At 34.8% G+C, this 14,962-nt stretch overlaps 1 protein-coding gene and 1 long non-coding RNA gene across 2 annotated transcripts in view; one reads left to right on the top strand and one right to left on the bottom strand.

Annotated features, from left to right (window-relative positions):
* Window positions 1-4,275: 4,275 nt before the first annotated feature.
* Window positions 4,276-14,962, top strand: part of ENDOD1 (endonuclease domain containing 1) — a 33,909-nt gene continuing 23,222 nt past the window's right edge. The window contains exon 1 of the mRNA XM_074304482.1: window positions 4,276-4,777. Within this exon, the coding sequence (XP_074160583.1) occupies window positions 4,481-4,777 (297 nt within the window). The 5' untranslated portion in view covers window positions 4,276-4,480. The remainder of the gene's footprint in view (window positions 4,778-14,962) is intronic.
* LOC141563427 (uncharacterized) lies at window positions 4,706-6,226 on the bottom strand. The gene is made up of 2 exons (XR_012488418.1): window positions 6,159-6,226; window positions 4,706-4,821 (listed from the first exon to the last, which is right to left on the bottom strand). It is a non-coding gene; the product is annotated as an uncharacterized LOC141563427 (long non-coding RNA).

Here is a 14,962-nt window from a genome sequence, read left to right as displayed (position 1 = left end):
AGATTACTTCTGCCTTTTGTTGTATGGGCATTGCTTAGAACCCTTGAACTTAATAAATGCTCCTTGATGGATTGATTGCCAGGAAATACTAAGCTTCTTATATCAAAACAGTGAATAATAGCTGGATGGGAGCTAGAAGGGAACTCAGAAGTCATCTAGTCTAGCCCTTTCTTTTTAAAGATGAGAAAACTTAGGCCTATAGAGACTGACTTTCCCAAAGTCACAAAAATAAGAAGCAGCATTAGAAGTGAGTGGGAAGATTGCAGCATTCTATTGTCAGCAGCTATTTCCAATACTATCAGTCTGAAAGATGTCATTTCTGAAGGCCCAGGATCTGTGAAAATGGGAATAAAGCCTAGAGGGTGCCCACTCATGCCATGTAAGTCAGTCTTCAATACCATTCACACCCATATAATAAACTGCTTCACCTGTGAACAAAAAGACACTGTGGATGATATTATACTGGAAATAGCAAAAGGACTTTGAGTCAGTCCTTACTCCGCCTTGGGTGAGTCAATTTGTATCCCCAAGACTCAGTTTCCTTACTCATCAAATGAGGGATAATAATTCAGCTGTTGTGAGGCTTAAATCATAGAATATAACTAAAGTACCTGCAAAACACAATAGACGTATTGGTATTTATTAGAGAATTTTGGGAAAGCAGACGACATGAAATGTTCAGATTAAAAATAAAGATAAATCTAGAAAAGAATATTCAATTAAACATTTAATAAGTGTTTTCTTAAGATGTATTTTTCTATTTTTTATACAAAATTTGTTTATACAAAAATGAAATCAGCACAGGGCAGTTCTTAAAGAATTTATAATCTAGTAGTAAAGATAAGACATGTACATAAATGCCTATCTTACAGATAAGATTTTAAAAACAAAGCTAGCCCAATCTCTATAAAGAGTGCTATCAGAAATTTAAGAAGTATCAGGACACTTTTAGGTTAGGAGAGGTGGCTTTTATGAGGAGGATAACATGTGAGTTGAATCTCAAAGAAAGGGGAGAAATTAAAAAGACAGTGATTAGTGAAGAGGGCATTCATTCAGAGATATAAAGCTGGAATGAATTCTAGAAAGCAAGAAACCCCACCATTTCTTATAATCTTATAAATCTTATAAATGTGGAAATTTTCAGCTAAGTTAATGTCTGGAGAATTGGAATTCAGGTCCTCTTGACTCCAAATCTAGTTTTTATCTATTCTGTCACCTACAAGGGTGAGAAAGCAAGAGAAAAGGCAAGAGGATTTGAGAACTGTGTTCTACAACACATTCAGCAAATGTGAAAGATATTGAATTGGAGAAGGGAGAATCAAGTAGATAGAACATCCATTAGAAGCCTATTGCAATAAGAGAAAATAGTAAGAGTTGATTGAACTAAGCTAATTATAATCATAGGAAAGGGGGTAGAAATTAAGGTTATAGATTTCAGGGATATTTTGGTGATGCAATGGAGAAAATTTGACATCTGCACTTGGATAGATAGGTATAAATAGAGGGGAGGGAAGAACATGAATATTTGAACTGGCCAAAATTATTTTTATCTGTAATTAGCCTCTGATTCAAAGATTTTACTCAAAGAATAAGTAAATAGCAAAAATGTATTAAAAATGAGGTAAGGGAGGCTCAGAGAAGTGAGATGAGATCATTTGTTCAGACATTTTTAGGATATAATTCTGTAATGAATTATAAATATTCATTCTATATGCTACAGCTTCTGAAAGTTTCCTAGATCTGATATTTTCTTAAGATGCTGTTTAAATAGGGGAGAAGTAAAAAGGAGAAAAGACAGCTAAGCGAAAGGAAGAAGGGAAGAAATAGAGAGACAGAGACAGAGACAGAGAGAAACAGCCTGTAATCTCATATGAAATTAATTCTCTAAGAGTACTTTTTAACATCACCATCATCTTTAGTTCAGTTTGTCTGGAAAAAGGATAACTCTACCCACATTTCAGTTGAGTATGACTCATTCTTTATTCTTTTTTTTAAGAGCTCAAGGTCTGGCAGGAACATAATCCTCTTATTTCAGCATACCATTTCCTCATTTCCACCAGCCGGTTAAGTCTGGTTTTCTTGGGTTTGGTTTTTCCTAAAAAAATAAAGTCAGTGTTATAATATAATTTCTACCTTCTCAGATCCATTAATAATCTCAAATACTTATTTAAGCATTAAATTATTAAGTATTAAATATGTAAGGTATTTTTGACAAATTTTGACTAATCCTAATTTATTTACTAGTATTCTACAAGTCAAGCCAAGTAAGATTTTTTAGAAATAACAAAATGAATATAAGCTTAATAAATTAGTATTTTTCAGTATGTCATTATTAAATCTGGTTTTATTACTATTTCTTAGTTCATTTCATACTTCAGTATATACATATACTGGCCACATAACTTCTATATATACTTATCTGTGATGGATAAAAAATCAGAGGAATGATGTGCATTGAAATTAATTTGTCTTTGAAAAGAAGTTGTTTGTTTGTTTAATTACCATCATTTAACTATGAATATAATATGAAGACATTACTGGAGCCATATGGGAGGTTTTTATATGAGAAATGAATTTTGATCAGAGTACTGAAAGTGGAAAAAGTATATAGGTTGTCATAATGAAGAAAAGGCAAACACACTCCAAGAGAAAAGAAGGTTAAATGTAGCTAATTGTATCTAAAGCATTCAAATTGTAATTGATTTAAAGCTAACATTGACCTAAGTAAGACTATCAGAATAACAATATTTCTCATAATCAAAGCCGGTGACATGGTATTAATTCTTTGCTTGGAGGATTCTTAGCTTGGTAAGAGTGATTGGAGATAATCTTCTTGTAAGTGCATGTGATTGCAAGGATAAATTTTATATAACTTTTTGAGAAACAACAGGGTAAATTCTAAAAATGTTTGAATTTCCAGAAGTATACTTGAATTTTATTGCTTTCATTTCACAGAAAGAACACAAAATTTATTCAACACCTTGACAAATGGATGAAAGTATTAGTTTAATAAAAACTCCTAAATAATTAGCACTGTCTGAAAAAGGAATATGTTACTCAGAAGGTAGCTAGTCATCTAATACAACTTTTCAAACAAGCTAGGGAACCACTTCTTAAAGCTATTAGTGAGGGGATTTATACTTTTACTAGGGGGCTAGAGCATTTGGCCTTTGCACAAGTCCATAATTTTCATGTACTGACAACCATGAGAAGGAATGAGGCTTAAATTAGCTCATCATTATCCTTTATGATACAAGTCAGAAAATTGCTAATTGTTCTTCCATTCAACAGGCAATTTCAGGAGTTATACATATGCAGATTAATTGTAAAATAATGAAATAAATGCCATGTAACACATAGAAATCAGTCTTACTCCCTTATAATCACATTTCATATTTTTTTCCTCTGAAATTTTCCACTGGAGAACAACTACATTACTGCTTTATATATATATATATATATATATATATATATATATATATATATATATATATATATATGCACACACACACATTTGGTGTACAGTCTATACTTAATGCTAAGTTTTAATTCCCTATTAGCCCTTACACTGTGCTCTGGACAGCATTTTCTCAGGAGACAGATCAGCTATGCACCAAAACCTATGTTTTCATCCTAAATATACATTTAGCTATTTATATCCTGACCACTGTGATCAACCCACCCCAAAAAAATGAAAAGGAAGGAAGGAAGGAAGGAAAGAAGGAAGGAAGGAAGGAAGGAAGGAAGGAAGGAAGGAAGGAAGGAAGGAAGGAAGGAAGGAAGGAAGGAAGGAAGGAAGGAAGGAAGGAAGGAAGGAAGGAAGGAAGGAAGGAAGGAAGGAAGGAAGGAAGGAAGGAAAAAAGAGAAAGAAAGAAAGAAAGAAAGAAAGAAAGAAAGAAAGAAAGAAAGAAAGAAAGAAAGAAAGAAAGAAAGAAAGAAAGAAAGAAAGAAAGAAAGAAAGAAAGAAAGAAAGAAAGAAAGAAAGAAAGAAAGAAAGAAAGAAAGAAAGAAAGAAAGAAAGAAAGAAAGAAAGAAAGAAAGAAAGAAAGAAAGAAAGAAAGAAAGAAAGAAAGAAAGAAAGAAAGAAAGAAAGAAAGAAAGTAAAAGGGATGGAAGCCCCTATCTCCTAGGACCTGAGCTTCCTTGAAACAGTTCTTTCCTGACACAATCTGATAGTTTCAGCCCAAGTCCTTCCAGCCATCACCAGTGGGGGAACCCAAAGGTACAGCCTCTAGTTGCTGATTTGTCTCTGCAGCCCGTGACACCCTACGGCTTCCATGCAGTTTGGCAGTGCCCTGCCTGTAGAAAGAGTCCACTCCCAGAAGGGAAGGGCTGGGTTTCGGATTTCATTTCCCTTGTAAACCATTCCCAGATTCCAATCCATTTGCAGGGTTTCTTGCTCTTTCCAGTCAAAGACCTCAGAGGGAGCCCCCAGCCCAGATCGCTGAGGGAGGGCACAGTCAATTTCAGGAAGTCCAATATGAGACCAGCATCTCTCCTTCCCCTCGGAAGCCTCTTTGTTTTCTCCTGGCTTGTAGAGGGCAGAATTGTCGGAGAAGATGAAGTCGGTTTTGCTGAATGTAACAAGTTCTTTTACGAAGAGACCCCGCCAGAAGGACTGGCTCAGCCTTTCCACGTGAAAATCTGTCAAAAATACAACGGCAAGGAGCGTTTTGCCACCTTGTACAGCATCCGAGAAAAGATACCTGTTTACTCGGCTTTTCGATTTGCAGTCTCTGGAGAGAGGAGGGAGCAGGGGTGGATGATCGAACCTCAGGTGAGTCAAACATCTTTGTAGATATTCTGCAGTGCGACCCAAACCTGGGAAGGACGGCAATTCCTTCAGTTTCGGAATAGGAGGGAGGGGGGCCTAAATGAGAGGAGGAGTGATGGGCACTCCCCGAGGTGCCAGAAATTGCTTTCCTCCAACCTGAATTCAAATTCTCCCCGCCCACCTCCAAGCCTTTATATTCTGTTTAAGGAAATTGGAACTTCAATTCATGAACTTTATTTCACTTTCATTCAAATCCCCACACCACGAAGAAATGACTTAAGGAACCATTCGGTTTCCTGAGAGACTCATCTAGACCCAGGGCCAATGGACTTATTAAATTTTTTTTTTGGTAATTATATTTCAGAATAATTGGCTTCCTTTGTAATCTTATGTATTTAATTTTATATATTTTTAGAAATTTTAAAACATTTTGAGAATAGCTTTCTGGGCTTCATCAAAAAGCCAAAAGGATCATAACACACCACAAAGTTTAAGATCCACTGTTCTACACAGAAATTTATCTACATGGATGATTTTTCTTGAACAATTACTTTTATAAGGCAATCAAATAGCATAGGCCCCACGTGATAGCTAAATTACACATATACTTGCTTTACAGTTTACAAGTTGTTTTCCTGTGAAGTAGATAATATATTTTCTCTATTTTACAGACTGAGGAGACTGAGACTTAGAATTTTCTAAGTTAATGACTTCTCTGAGGTCAAACAATTTGAAAGCTAGGTTTTGACCTGTTTCTTGGCTCCAACCTGTAAAAATAATAAAAATAAGATCATATATATGTATTTAGAAAAATAAGATACTATTTTTTATCATATGGTCACAAGACAACAAAAACATGCACAATAGTTTTAACTCAGAAACACTGTAAGATATTTAATTAATTTCTTCACAATTTAGAAATCTAGAATAGTAATTCCTATTATTCATGGTATTTTATCTTCCATTCTACATTTGGGAAAATAAATTGTCAGATGAAATTTCATGTGATATTAAGGGAAAAAAGTAAGTTTTGGATTTTTTAAAAGGAATAACAAAGGGTTGAGGAATGTCTGTTATCTATTGGCTTGGTAAGAAGAACAAAATAATTTTCCTCAGTTCATCATTTCTCCACTATCAACTTCAAGGATTCAGAAATCAAGACTTCATATGTTAAGTCACCCCCTGCAGTGTGCTGCAGTGTTCAATGTCAGCCAGTCAGAGGAATTGAAATGGCCCTCATTATTCAGCCTTCTGTCCCACACCTGCTTCTTAACCTACTATTCTAAAATATTGTGACATAGGCACGACTGTGTGCATGTAGGTGTGCATGCACGTGTATGCACAAAACACACACACAAACTTGCAGAATCCAATAATCCCTCACCCAGAAAGAAGTTTGTCCATCACTTTCCACTTGCCCAACTTTCTCATCTTGTCCACCTTGCTGCCAAGTCCTTCTCAAGCCTCTTGATGTAATAAACACACCCTAACCCAACCTGTTTCTGATCTCTTTAGTCTGCCCCCTTAGCCCCACCCAGATGAATATCAAGACAAGCACCTGGGTTTTCATTTCTTAGAATGAACTTATTTGGGTCCTGAAATAAAGCTTCTGTCTTGCAATAACTGGTAAGTCCTCATTGTATAAATATATCAACATAGAAACCATCTCCCTGCCCCCACTCCCATACTAGGAGGATATGAAGAAATTAGAATTATGCATGCTCATAAACACAGGGAGAAAAAAGTGATCAGAGTGGGATGGGCCTTCAGAAACTTCCTAGAAGATGTGAGTTTGAGTAGGAATGGAGTATAAAGGGCATGAGCTGGCAAAGGACAGAGGAGATTCCAGATGAAGATTATCTATCAAGGTTTAAGATCAGGAACAAGACATAGAAAGTTGATCAATCTAGTTAGAATAGGAAGTCTATATAGGGAATAATGTGGGGAGGAAAAATAAAAGGTTGATGAGATAGTTGAGAGGGAGGAAATTGATAAAGGAACTCAAAGTCCAGACTGAGAATTCCCAAAAGCCTGCATAAGAAAGTACATGATAGTAGGGGTACTGGAAAATATGTGGTCTGGGAGTTGGGAGACTTGGTTTAACATCCTAGTTCTGTGTCAGTATTCTTGCTTCTGGGCCAAGCTGTTTAAATTTGGACAAATTGCTTAATATTTTATAGTAAGCCCACATTTTATAGAATCAAAGAAACTTCATATTTGGAAAAAAACTTAGAGGCCATGAAGTCCAATCTTTACTCAAAACATGAATTTCTCCTATAACATCTGACAAGTGGGTATCCAGCTTCTGCTTGAGCATCTCTATTGAAAGATAACTTGCTGCCCTTCGATAGGCCATTCTATTTTTGGACAGCTCAAATTGTAAGGTGGTTAATTCATATACTGATCCAAAATCTGTTTCCTCACAATTTCTACCACTGATCCTAGTTCTGCCTTTGGACATCAAGCAGATAAATCTAATTGCCCTCCATTTAATAGTTAGGATTTATTCATGTTATTTATTTTTATGTTTATGTTACCTTCTTTAGACTAGAAGCTGCTTTTTTTTTTTTTTACCTTTCTTTGTATTTTCAACTTATAGCTCAGCACCCTGCACATAATGGTGCTTAATAAATGTTTGTTGATGCTGAACAAATCTTTTTAAGTACCTATTACATTCCAGGCATTGTGCTAGAAATGAAGAGTCCATCAAATAATTGAAGATGCCTTTACTTTAAAGGACTAGATGATTTCTTAGGACCCCATTAGCTCTTCATTCCCTTCTTTGGTTTCCAGAAATAAAAAAAATTAACTTTCTGGGATGTACTTTTTGGAGCTCCATAGAGCATGATGAGGGTTCAGCTAATTGAGCAAAAATACCTAAACCCTGCCTCCATCAGCATTGTGTCTGATAGATGATGGTGTTTCATCCAAGTGTCTAAATAGATCAGAACACTTATACATTATATGGTGCCTCATACCTACACTGGCTGAGTGCTTTGTATCCGCCTGAAAGCCACATATGCTGTAACAAGCTTAATTTCTCTGGACAGCTCAACTAAGAGCCAGAGTTCTAAATGCAGTCATTCTTTCATTCATTCCTCAGTCAATAAGTCAGGCATCATGACAGGATGTGAGGGATATAATGACCTGCCCTCTAGAAGTTTACAATTTACTGGGAGGAGAGGAGAATGTTTCATATGCCAAGAAGTATATACAAAGTATATGTAAAGTAAATAAAACATGATTTGTAGGGGGAGGGGAAGTAGAGAACAGTCACTATTGAAAGGATCTTCCATCCCTTTATCTTTGCAAGTGATAACCTCACCCCTTTTCCTATGACTAGAATTCTATCCATCCTCACCTTTACTTCTTAATTTCCCTGACTTTCTTCAATTCTCAGATCATATATTTTGTACAGCGCTGAGGAAGGACAACATTCTAGGCATTTTTTGCTGAGCAAAAAAAAAAAAATCAGGAGAGGGGAAAGAAGGATATAAAGACTATCAAATGGACCAGTAAGACTGAGAGGAAGATGTGTGAGGGGAAGATTGTGAAAGGCTTCTTGATGATGACAGTATTTTAGTACTTTAGTATCAAATCCCATTACAAAGAGATACTTAGCTGTGAAGTTCACATTTTGTTTGGCATACAGCACTTCAAGACTGAATCATTTCACCCAAACAGAGGATATACTTTCATGACATGTTATGAGATCAGCATTATTATTAGGTTCTGAACTGCTAGGGGAGGTAGCAAAGACAAAAGGGAAGCTTCACCCTTGCCTTAGGTTATGGAGTGAGTCAGTGACAGAGATGTGAATCCCAGGTTCCCTGTGAGAGAACCTTGGGAATTCATCTTTGTATGAGTTTGTTCTATTCAGTTGCTTTGACTGAGCCATAGGAGAATCCAAAGGGGAAAGGAGGGAGAGGAGATCTTTTGGAGGCTAAGGAAAAATAGAAAATTTGTTATGAGGTAGGCGGTATTGCTTGATGGAATAAACCAATCAAACTTGGTTTGACTTGATTGCTCCTAGTACCATCCTATGGCTTTGGAAAGGTATCTTAAACCCCTGAAGCCTTGGTTTCCTCCTCTAAAAATAAAGTAGGTTGAGCCAGATGGCCTTTGTATGCAGATGGTTTGCCAAAAAGGATCTGAAGCATAGGAAACTAGGATCTAATATACTTGTCTCAGTTTTCCATTGCTAGGATGCAAAAAATTTTTTCAGTCCCTGGAACAGTGGAGGTGGGGCAGAAGACTAACAACTTCCCCCACTTCTACTTGTAATAGCCACTGGGGTTGGGTGGGAGGATGGGGGAAGGCAGGTGATAGTTATGGAATGTTTAAAAATATAAGGATAATGTTGCTTTTGTTGAGACTCCAGTGAACAATATACCAACTAAACTATAATTTACCCTATTATGCTGAGCAAATCAATGAGATAATGTCTATAAAGGGCTTCCTGAATCATAAAGTAGTATACCAAGAACTGCTAACTGTTATGAAGGAGGACAAAAGCAACAAGATTTTCAGCAGGGCAGAACAGCATGTCACCAAAAATGACTCCCTTGACTGGCCAGCCATTACAAAGATACCATGATGGAATCTTAGGCATGTCATTTAAATGCTGTGGGCCTGTAGTTTCCTCATCTATAAAATGAGGGATCCAGATTGGTCCCATGATATCTTAAAATATCCAATATAGAACCTTGAACAGAAAAGGTTCACAGTAAAAATTTATGGAATGAATGCATGAGTTACTTAATGGAAAATGAGAGCTCTATGTGCTCTATCTCTCCCTACTGATCAAGAAGCCAGCTGCTCAAAAGGAAGTAATTCCATTCTACAAACATGTTGAGCAATGACATTCCAATCCATTGTGTTCTGAGTAAAAATGGAAAACTAGGTAGAGTTTTGTCCAAAGTAAATCAATCCTTCAAGCCTTCTTCACTACTGTGATACATACAGTTGAGAGACAAATTCTTTTTCTGAGCATTTTCTGAGCTCTATAGGCTGTATTTAATGACTAGTTTTCATTTGCATCTTACTGTTTCTGTATAATTTAAATCTCAATTTCAGAGATAGGTTAAATCTTTGCAAAATACTAGAAAGTAATTTTTTCCATCATTTGCCTAAGCTAATTTGATGATAAAACCTCTTTCAGGTATATAAGATCAAACCATTCAACACATTAAGCATCAAATTCAAATAATCCTTCCTTCCTTCCTTCCTTCCTTCCTTCCTTCCTTCCTTCCTTCCTTCCTTCCTTCCTTCCTTCCTTCCTTCCTTCCTTCCTTCCTTCCTTCCTTCCTTCTTTCCTTCCTTATTATATGCCAATTTCACATGAATTCAATGAAGCATTTTCCATATTCACTGTATTGACTGCATAGTTTAGTATTTTGTAGATGTGATCAAAAAATTAAAAACAAAACAAAACAAACCTCAGCTTCAGGCCTACAATAACCAAAACTATCATTCATCCTAATTTAATTTTAGCTGCATGGACAAATATTCCTAGAAAAATAATGAATATGATTTTGATTTTTTAAAATTCAATATTTAGTTCCTTTTTGAAAAATTGACTCTAAAAAGGAAAAGGAAAAAAAAATCTCTCATATTCCCAATTCCCAGAAGTATATGTGCTTTTAAGAGTTTATACTATCGAATCCAGCCTTTAAGACTACTTTTGGCCAAAAAAATATATAGAATAATACTGATATATTCTATTTTTTGTTTATGATTCAAAACCTTTCTCTATATATTTACTCTAGGGTCTTTAGAACCATAAACTATGACAGGTCTCTCATTAATAATTTATCTCCTGCAGAATATATCCATTTGGCAGTTGGAAAAAAAAGGAGAAGAATAGAGAAATTGACTCTAGGGGATTATTAGGAGAGCCCAGAATAGAAAGAAGTCCATTACCTCATTCTAGTTATGCATTTTAGTACAACTCATGTATTCAGTGTCTGAAAGAAATCATACTAAAGCTAAGAGAAAAAAAATACAAGTGTGCCTTGCTTTACATTATAAATGTGTTGTTTAAATGTCAAAGGCATGTCAGTTTTTAGGGTTTTTAAAATAAAACATAATTTTTATTGATTTATGTTATAATTTTAGAGATACTTGTATTTGAATTCAAGCAAAACAGTGAGTTTACATAAATGAAATTAGTTATAAAGAGCTAACAACTTTCATTTTTCAATGAGCAGTGATTCCAAATACTTTGAACCCCCCCCACAAGCTCCCCAGCCTTTTTACAATGATCTGTAACCAAATTAATGAATGAAGAAAGCTCTTATTTAAAGGAATCTTGTATGAGTACAAATGATTCTTTCTATTCTTTTTAAAGATAGAATATATATGTGTGGTCATCAGCATTAGAGCACATCTAAGCAGTTACTAGCATTAGAACTGTACATTGATTAGTTACAGGCTATCAGTGCCTTCTTCACTTGCATCATTGTGAATATGAAAAGGGCTGACAAACCAATCTTTTTAGAGAAAACGTACTTTCATTGACTCATGTGATTAAAAAGGTCATGTTAGAACTGAAAGGAACCAGAAACCATCTGATGCAACATTCTCATTATGCCATCATAATACAAGAACTTGTCTAGAAGCAACTGGAGGTGCAATGGACCTGTACTGGTCCTAAAACCAGGGAAAATAAGTTCAGATCTAGCCTCAGACACTAGCTATGTGACTTTGCCTCAATTTCTTAACGGATAAATAGGGATAACAATAGCACCTATATCACAGGATTATAGTGAGGATTAAATGAAATATTAGTAAAAAGGGGTCATCATAGTATCTGACAGCATAGTAGGTTTTTTATAAATGCTTGTTCCCTTCTCTATCTAATCTTTATAGATCACCATTATAAAGATCCCCACCATGAATAAAATTACTCAGTAAGGGTGTTTGACTGTCTGGAAACACAGGCATTATAATCACCACCTTTTTTGTTATTATCTTTCATTTATATAGCATGTTAAGGTTTGCAAAATTCTTTTATATTAATTATCTCACCTATCATAACAACAACACTATGAAATAAATGTTATTATGTTCATTATACAGATGAGGAAATTGAAGCTGAGAAAAGATTAATTTGCTTGCCTCAAGTCATATAACTAGTTAGTGTTTCAAGGGGAATTCAGAATCAAGTGGATTCCAAGTCCTATGCTATATCTGCTATATATGAGAATTTGGTTCAGAGATAGAAGGATAGGCAGAGTAGTAACTGCCAATAGGATCCTATTGAGTCACAGTTTCAGATAGATTCTCTTGCTGACAGTGAGTTATGTGAAAGGGAGGATAACAAATTCAGATTTACTTCCTCTGTCTACACACCTTCCTCCTTTCTCTCCTTCCTTCCTTCCTTCCTTCCTTCCTTCCTTCCTTCCTTCCTTCCTTCCTTCCTTCCTTCCTTCCTTCCTTCCTTCCTTCCTTCCTTCCTTCCTTCCTTCCTTCCTTCCTTCCTTCCTTCCTTCCTTCTTTCCCTCCCTCCTCTTTTTACTTTCTTCATTCCCTCCTTCCTTTCTTTCTTCCTTCTCTCAGAATAACTGTGCAACATCCTTCTTGCACAATGTAAGAGATGTCCTATAACCCTGTTCCAAGTCCCATTGAGTCTTAGAAGGATTTCACTGAACATTCTGTCAATTTCCCATTCCTTTCCTCTCCCCCTTTTCCATAACTAAAGAGAATACTAAATCATGGGAAAAAATCCAGGGTAGTTCTCCATCCCAAAGAATTTGCATTTATTACAGGGTTTAGTCTGTTCCCTCCTTATAAGATATAATCTTGTCATTTCTATCTCCACAACAGCTCTCCACTCTCATAGCGACTTCATTGCTTCTCACCTAGGCTATAGCTAATTGATTTTCCTGCCTCAGGTCTTTTATTTCTCCAATCCAAATTGCAAATGGTACCAAAGCAATTTAGTTTGAATTAGGTAGCCACCAAGCTCAACACCACTCAAGTGTTGAGATTCTGTGAATCTGGATGACTGGGATTATGGAAGGTTACAAAGCAGTTAGATATGGTGGTGGTCAAGACAAACAAGACATATAGTAGGACGATGCTGGAAGAAGAAATAGGAAAAAAAAGGGAGGAAAGAGTATCAACATTATAAAAATACAGAATAACAACCAAGTTTGAAAAGAGATGAACAGAACAATTTTGTTTCCACCATGATAAATTTAATATACATTTTAAAAAGATAAACTGTATCTAACAAATTCATGTTCTTCACATACATCTTTTGTATCTAGGTATTAAAATGTTTTTATTTAATATGGTTTATAATGGCAAATAAAATTTTAAAAAGAACACTAAAAGAAAAAAGAAAAAAATACTTGACCATGTCATTTTCCCAGCTCAACAAATTCCCTATTACTTCTAAAATAAAATATAAATTCTTTTACTTAGGATTTAAAGCTCTTCATTACCTGGTCTTAGTCTATTAGCTATTCCAACCTTATTTCACATTATACTGTTCCATGCATCCTATGGACCAGTTATATGACCTATTTGTTTTTCTTCACTTATGACTGTTTTTGTCCAGACTTCATTCCTTTACACTGGCCACCCCTCACTTTCTGGGATACTCAGACTCAGCTCAAAATGCCACTTCTGCAGAAAGCCTTTCTTCATCTCCACCTGATAGTGCCTTTGCCCCCAAGCTTACCTTGTATCAGCTTTGATATATTTTGTAAATATCTAATATAGGTACATACTATCTTTTTCATTCAAAATTAAACTTTTTGAGTACAGTTCCATTTGTTTATTTAAAGTGCCTAGTATAGGGCCTTTTATGTATAGTAAGTGTTTAACAATTCTTTTTGTTTATTTTCCAAATTAGATTTTATTAAAAAAACAGTAAAAACTGATTTATCAATCTTCATATAGACCTGCAGATGAAGCTGAAAAAACCAGGCCCCTTTTTAAAACAATTCATTAAATGCAAATGCTTTTGTTCTGTTTAATTACTTGGGATTTTAACAAATCTTTGTTGATTGATTGCTAACTTTAGTCACTGCCAATAGTCACAGAGGAGTCTCCTTAGAGTTTAGAATGAAATAGAAAAAATAAGAAAAAAAAAGAATGAAATAGACAGGAGAGAATTATAAAGTTGATGGAGTCCTCAAAGCAATTGAGTTTTAGGCATTCCAGATGAATGAAGGACTGCCTTAAGAGTGAAATATTTTAAAAAGAGAGACTGAAACAGAGATAGACAAAAAAATTAGTAGTAAACAGACAAGAAATAGTACTTATATTTTTCAACCATGAAAGGCCAAGTTTTCTTTAAATTTTCTTAATTTTCTGGGTTCCTTTTACTTAATATGGGACCTTTGGATTTTTATGTGTTACAGGAACTTATTTGTTTATTTAAAAAAATAATAGCAGGTCTCTCTTTTAAAATACATAGATAGTATTTTTTTTAAATAGTAGCTTTCTATAAATTATTTTTCAGTGTATACTTCTATGTTATTTGCTTCTTATTTAGGGGTTACATTTTACATATGAAAAGGTTGGTCTTGATTTGGTTCATTATTATACTTGATTGTGTCTAATTTGTTTTTTATTTTTTTTATTTTTAGAGTTTGTCTTTATTTTTCTTTGTTCTATGCTATAGATATTAAGAACAAAACTTTTAAATAAACAACAAAAACAATTACAATAAGCCTCTTCCTTTTTATGCCATTATAAGCAAAATAAATTTATAACACAATATATAAATATACCAAAGTTATGTATTTTAAAAGCAGAGAAAGATACTCAAAACTTAAAATTGAATCTAATTATTTCACCATGATACACAACTTTTTCACGGGGCAAAAAAAGCACTAAAGGGGATTAGAAGACCAAAAAATCAAAACCATTCATTAGTATTTCCCATTATAAAACTTGAGTATTTTAGTTTCAATGACAAGAAGTTTAACAAAAAAGAAACAGGGAAAATGTCAGGGTTTTACGGAAGGAGATATTTCCAATTTGATCTTAAATCATGCTTCACTCTAACTTGTAGCATTTAACATTTACAAAGAATTTTACATACAAATGCACTTGTATCTGAATTTTCAATGAAGTTTTCTTGCATATTAAAATCCATGAAGATTCCTTTATGAACAGAGTCTAGTTTGGAAAGAATGAGACCTTTAGTGTCCTCATTGCTAGGTTGTTGGC

The sequence above is a fragment of the Sminthopsis crassicaudata genome, chromosome 3, assembly GCF_048593235.1.
Source record: "Sminthopsis crassicaudata isolate SCR6 chromosome 3, ASM4859323v1, whole genome shotgun sequence".
Lineage (NCBI taxonomy): Eukaryota > Metazoa > Chordata > Mammalia > Dasyuromorphia > Dasyuridae > Sminthopsis > Sminthopsis crassicaudata.
Note: the sequence above shows the minus strand (reverse complement) of the source record. Positions and strands in the feature narration are given on the sequence as shown.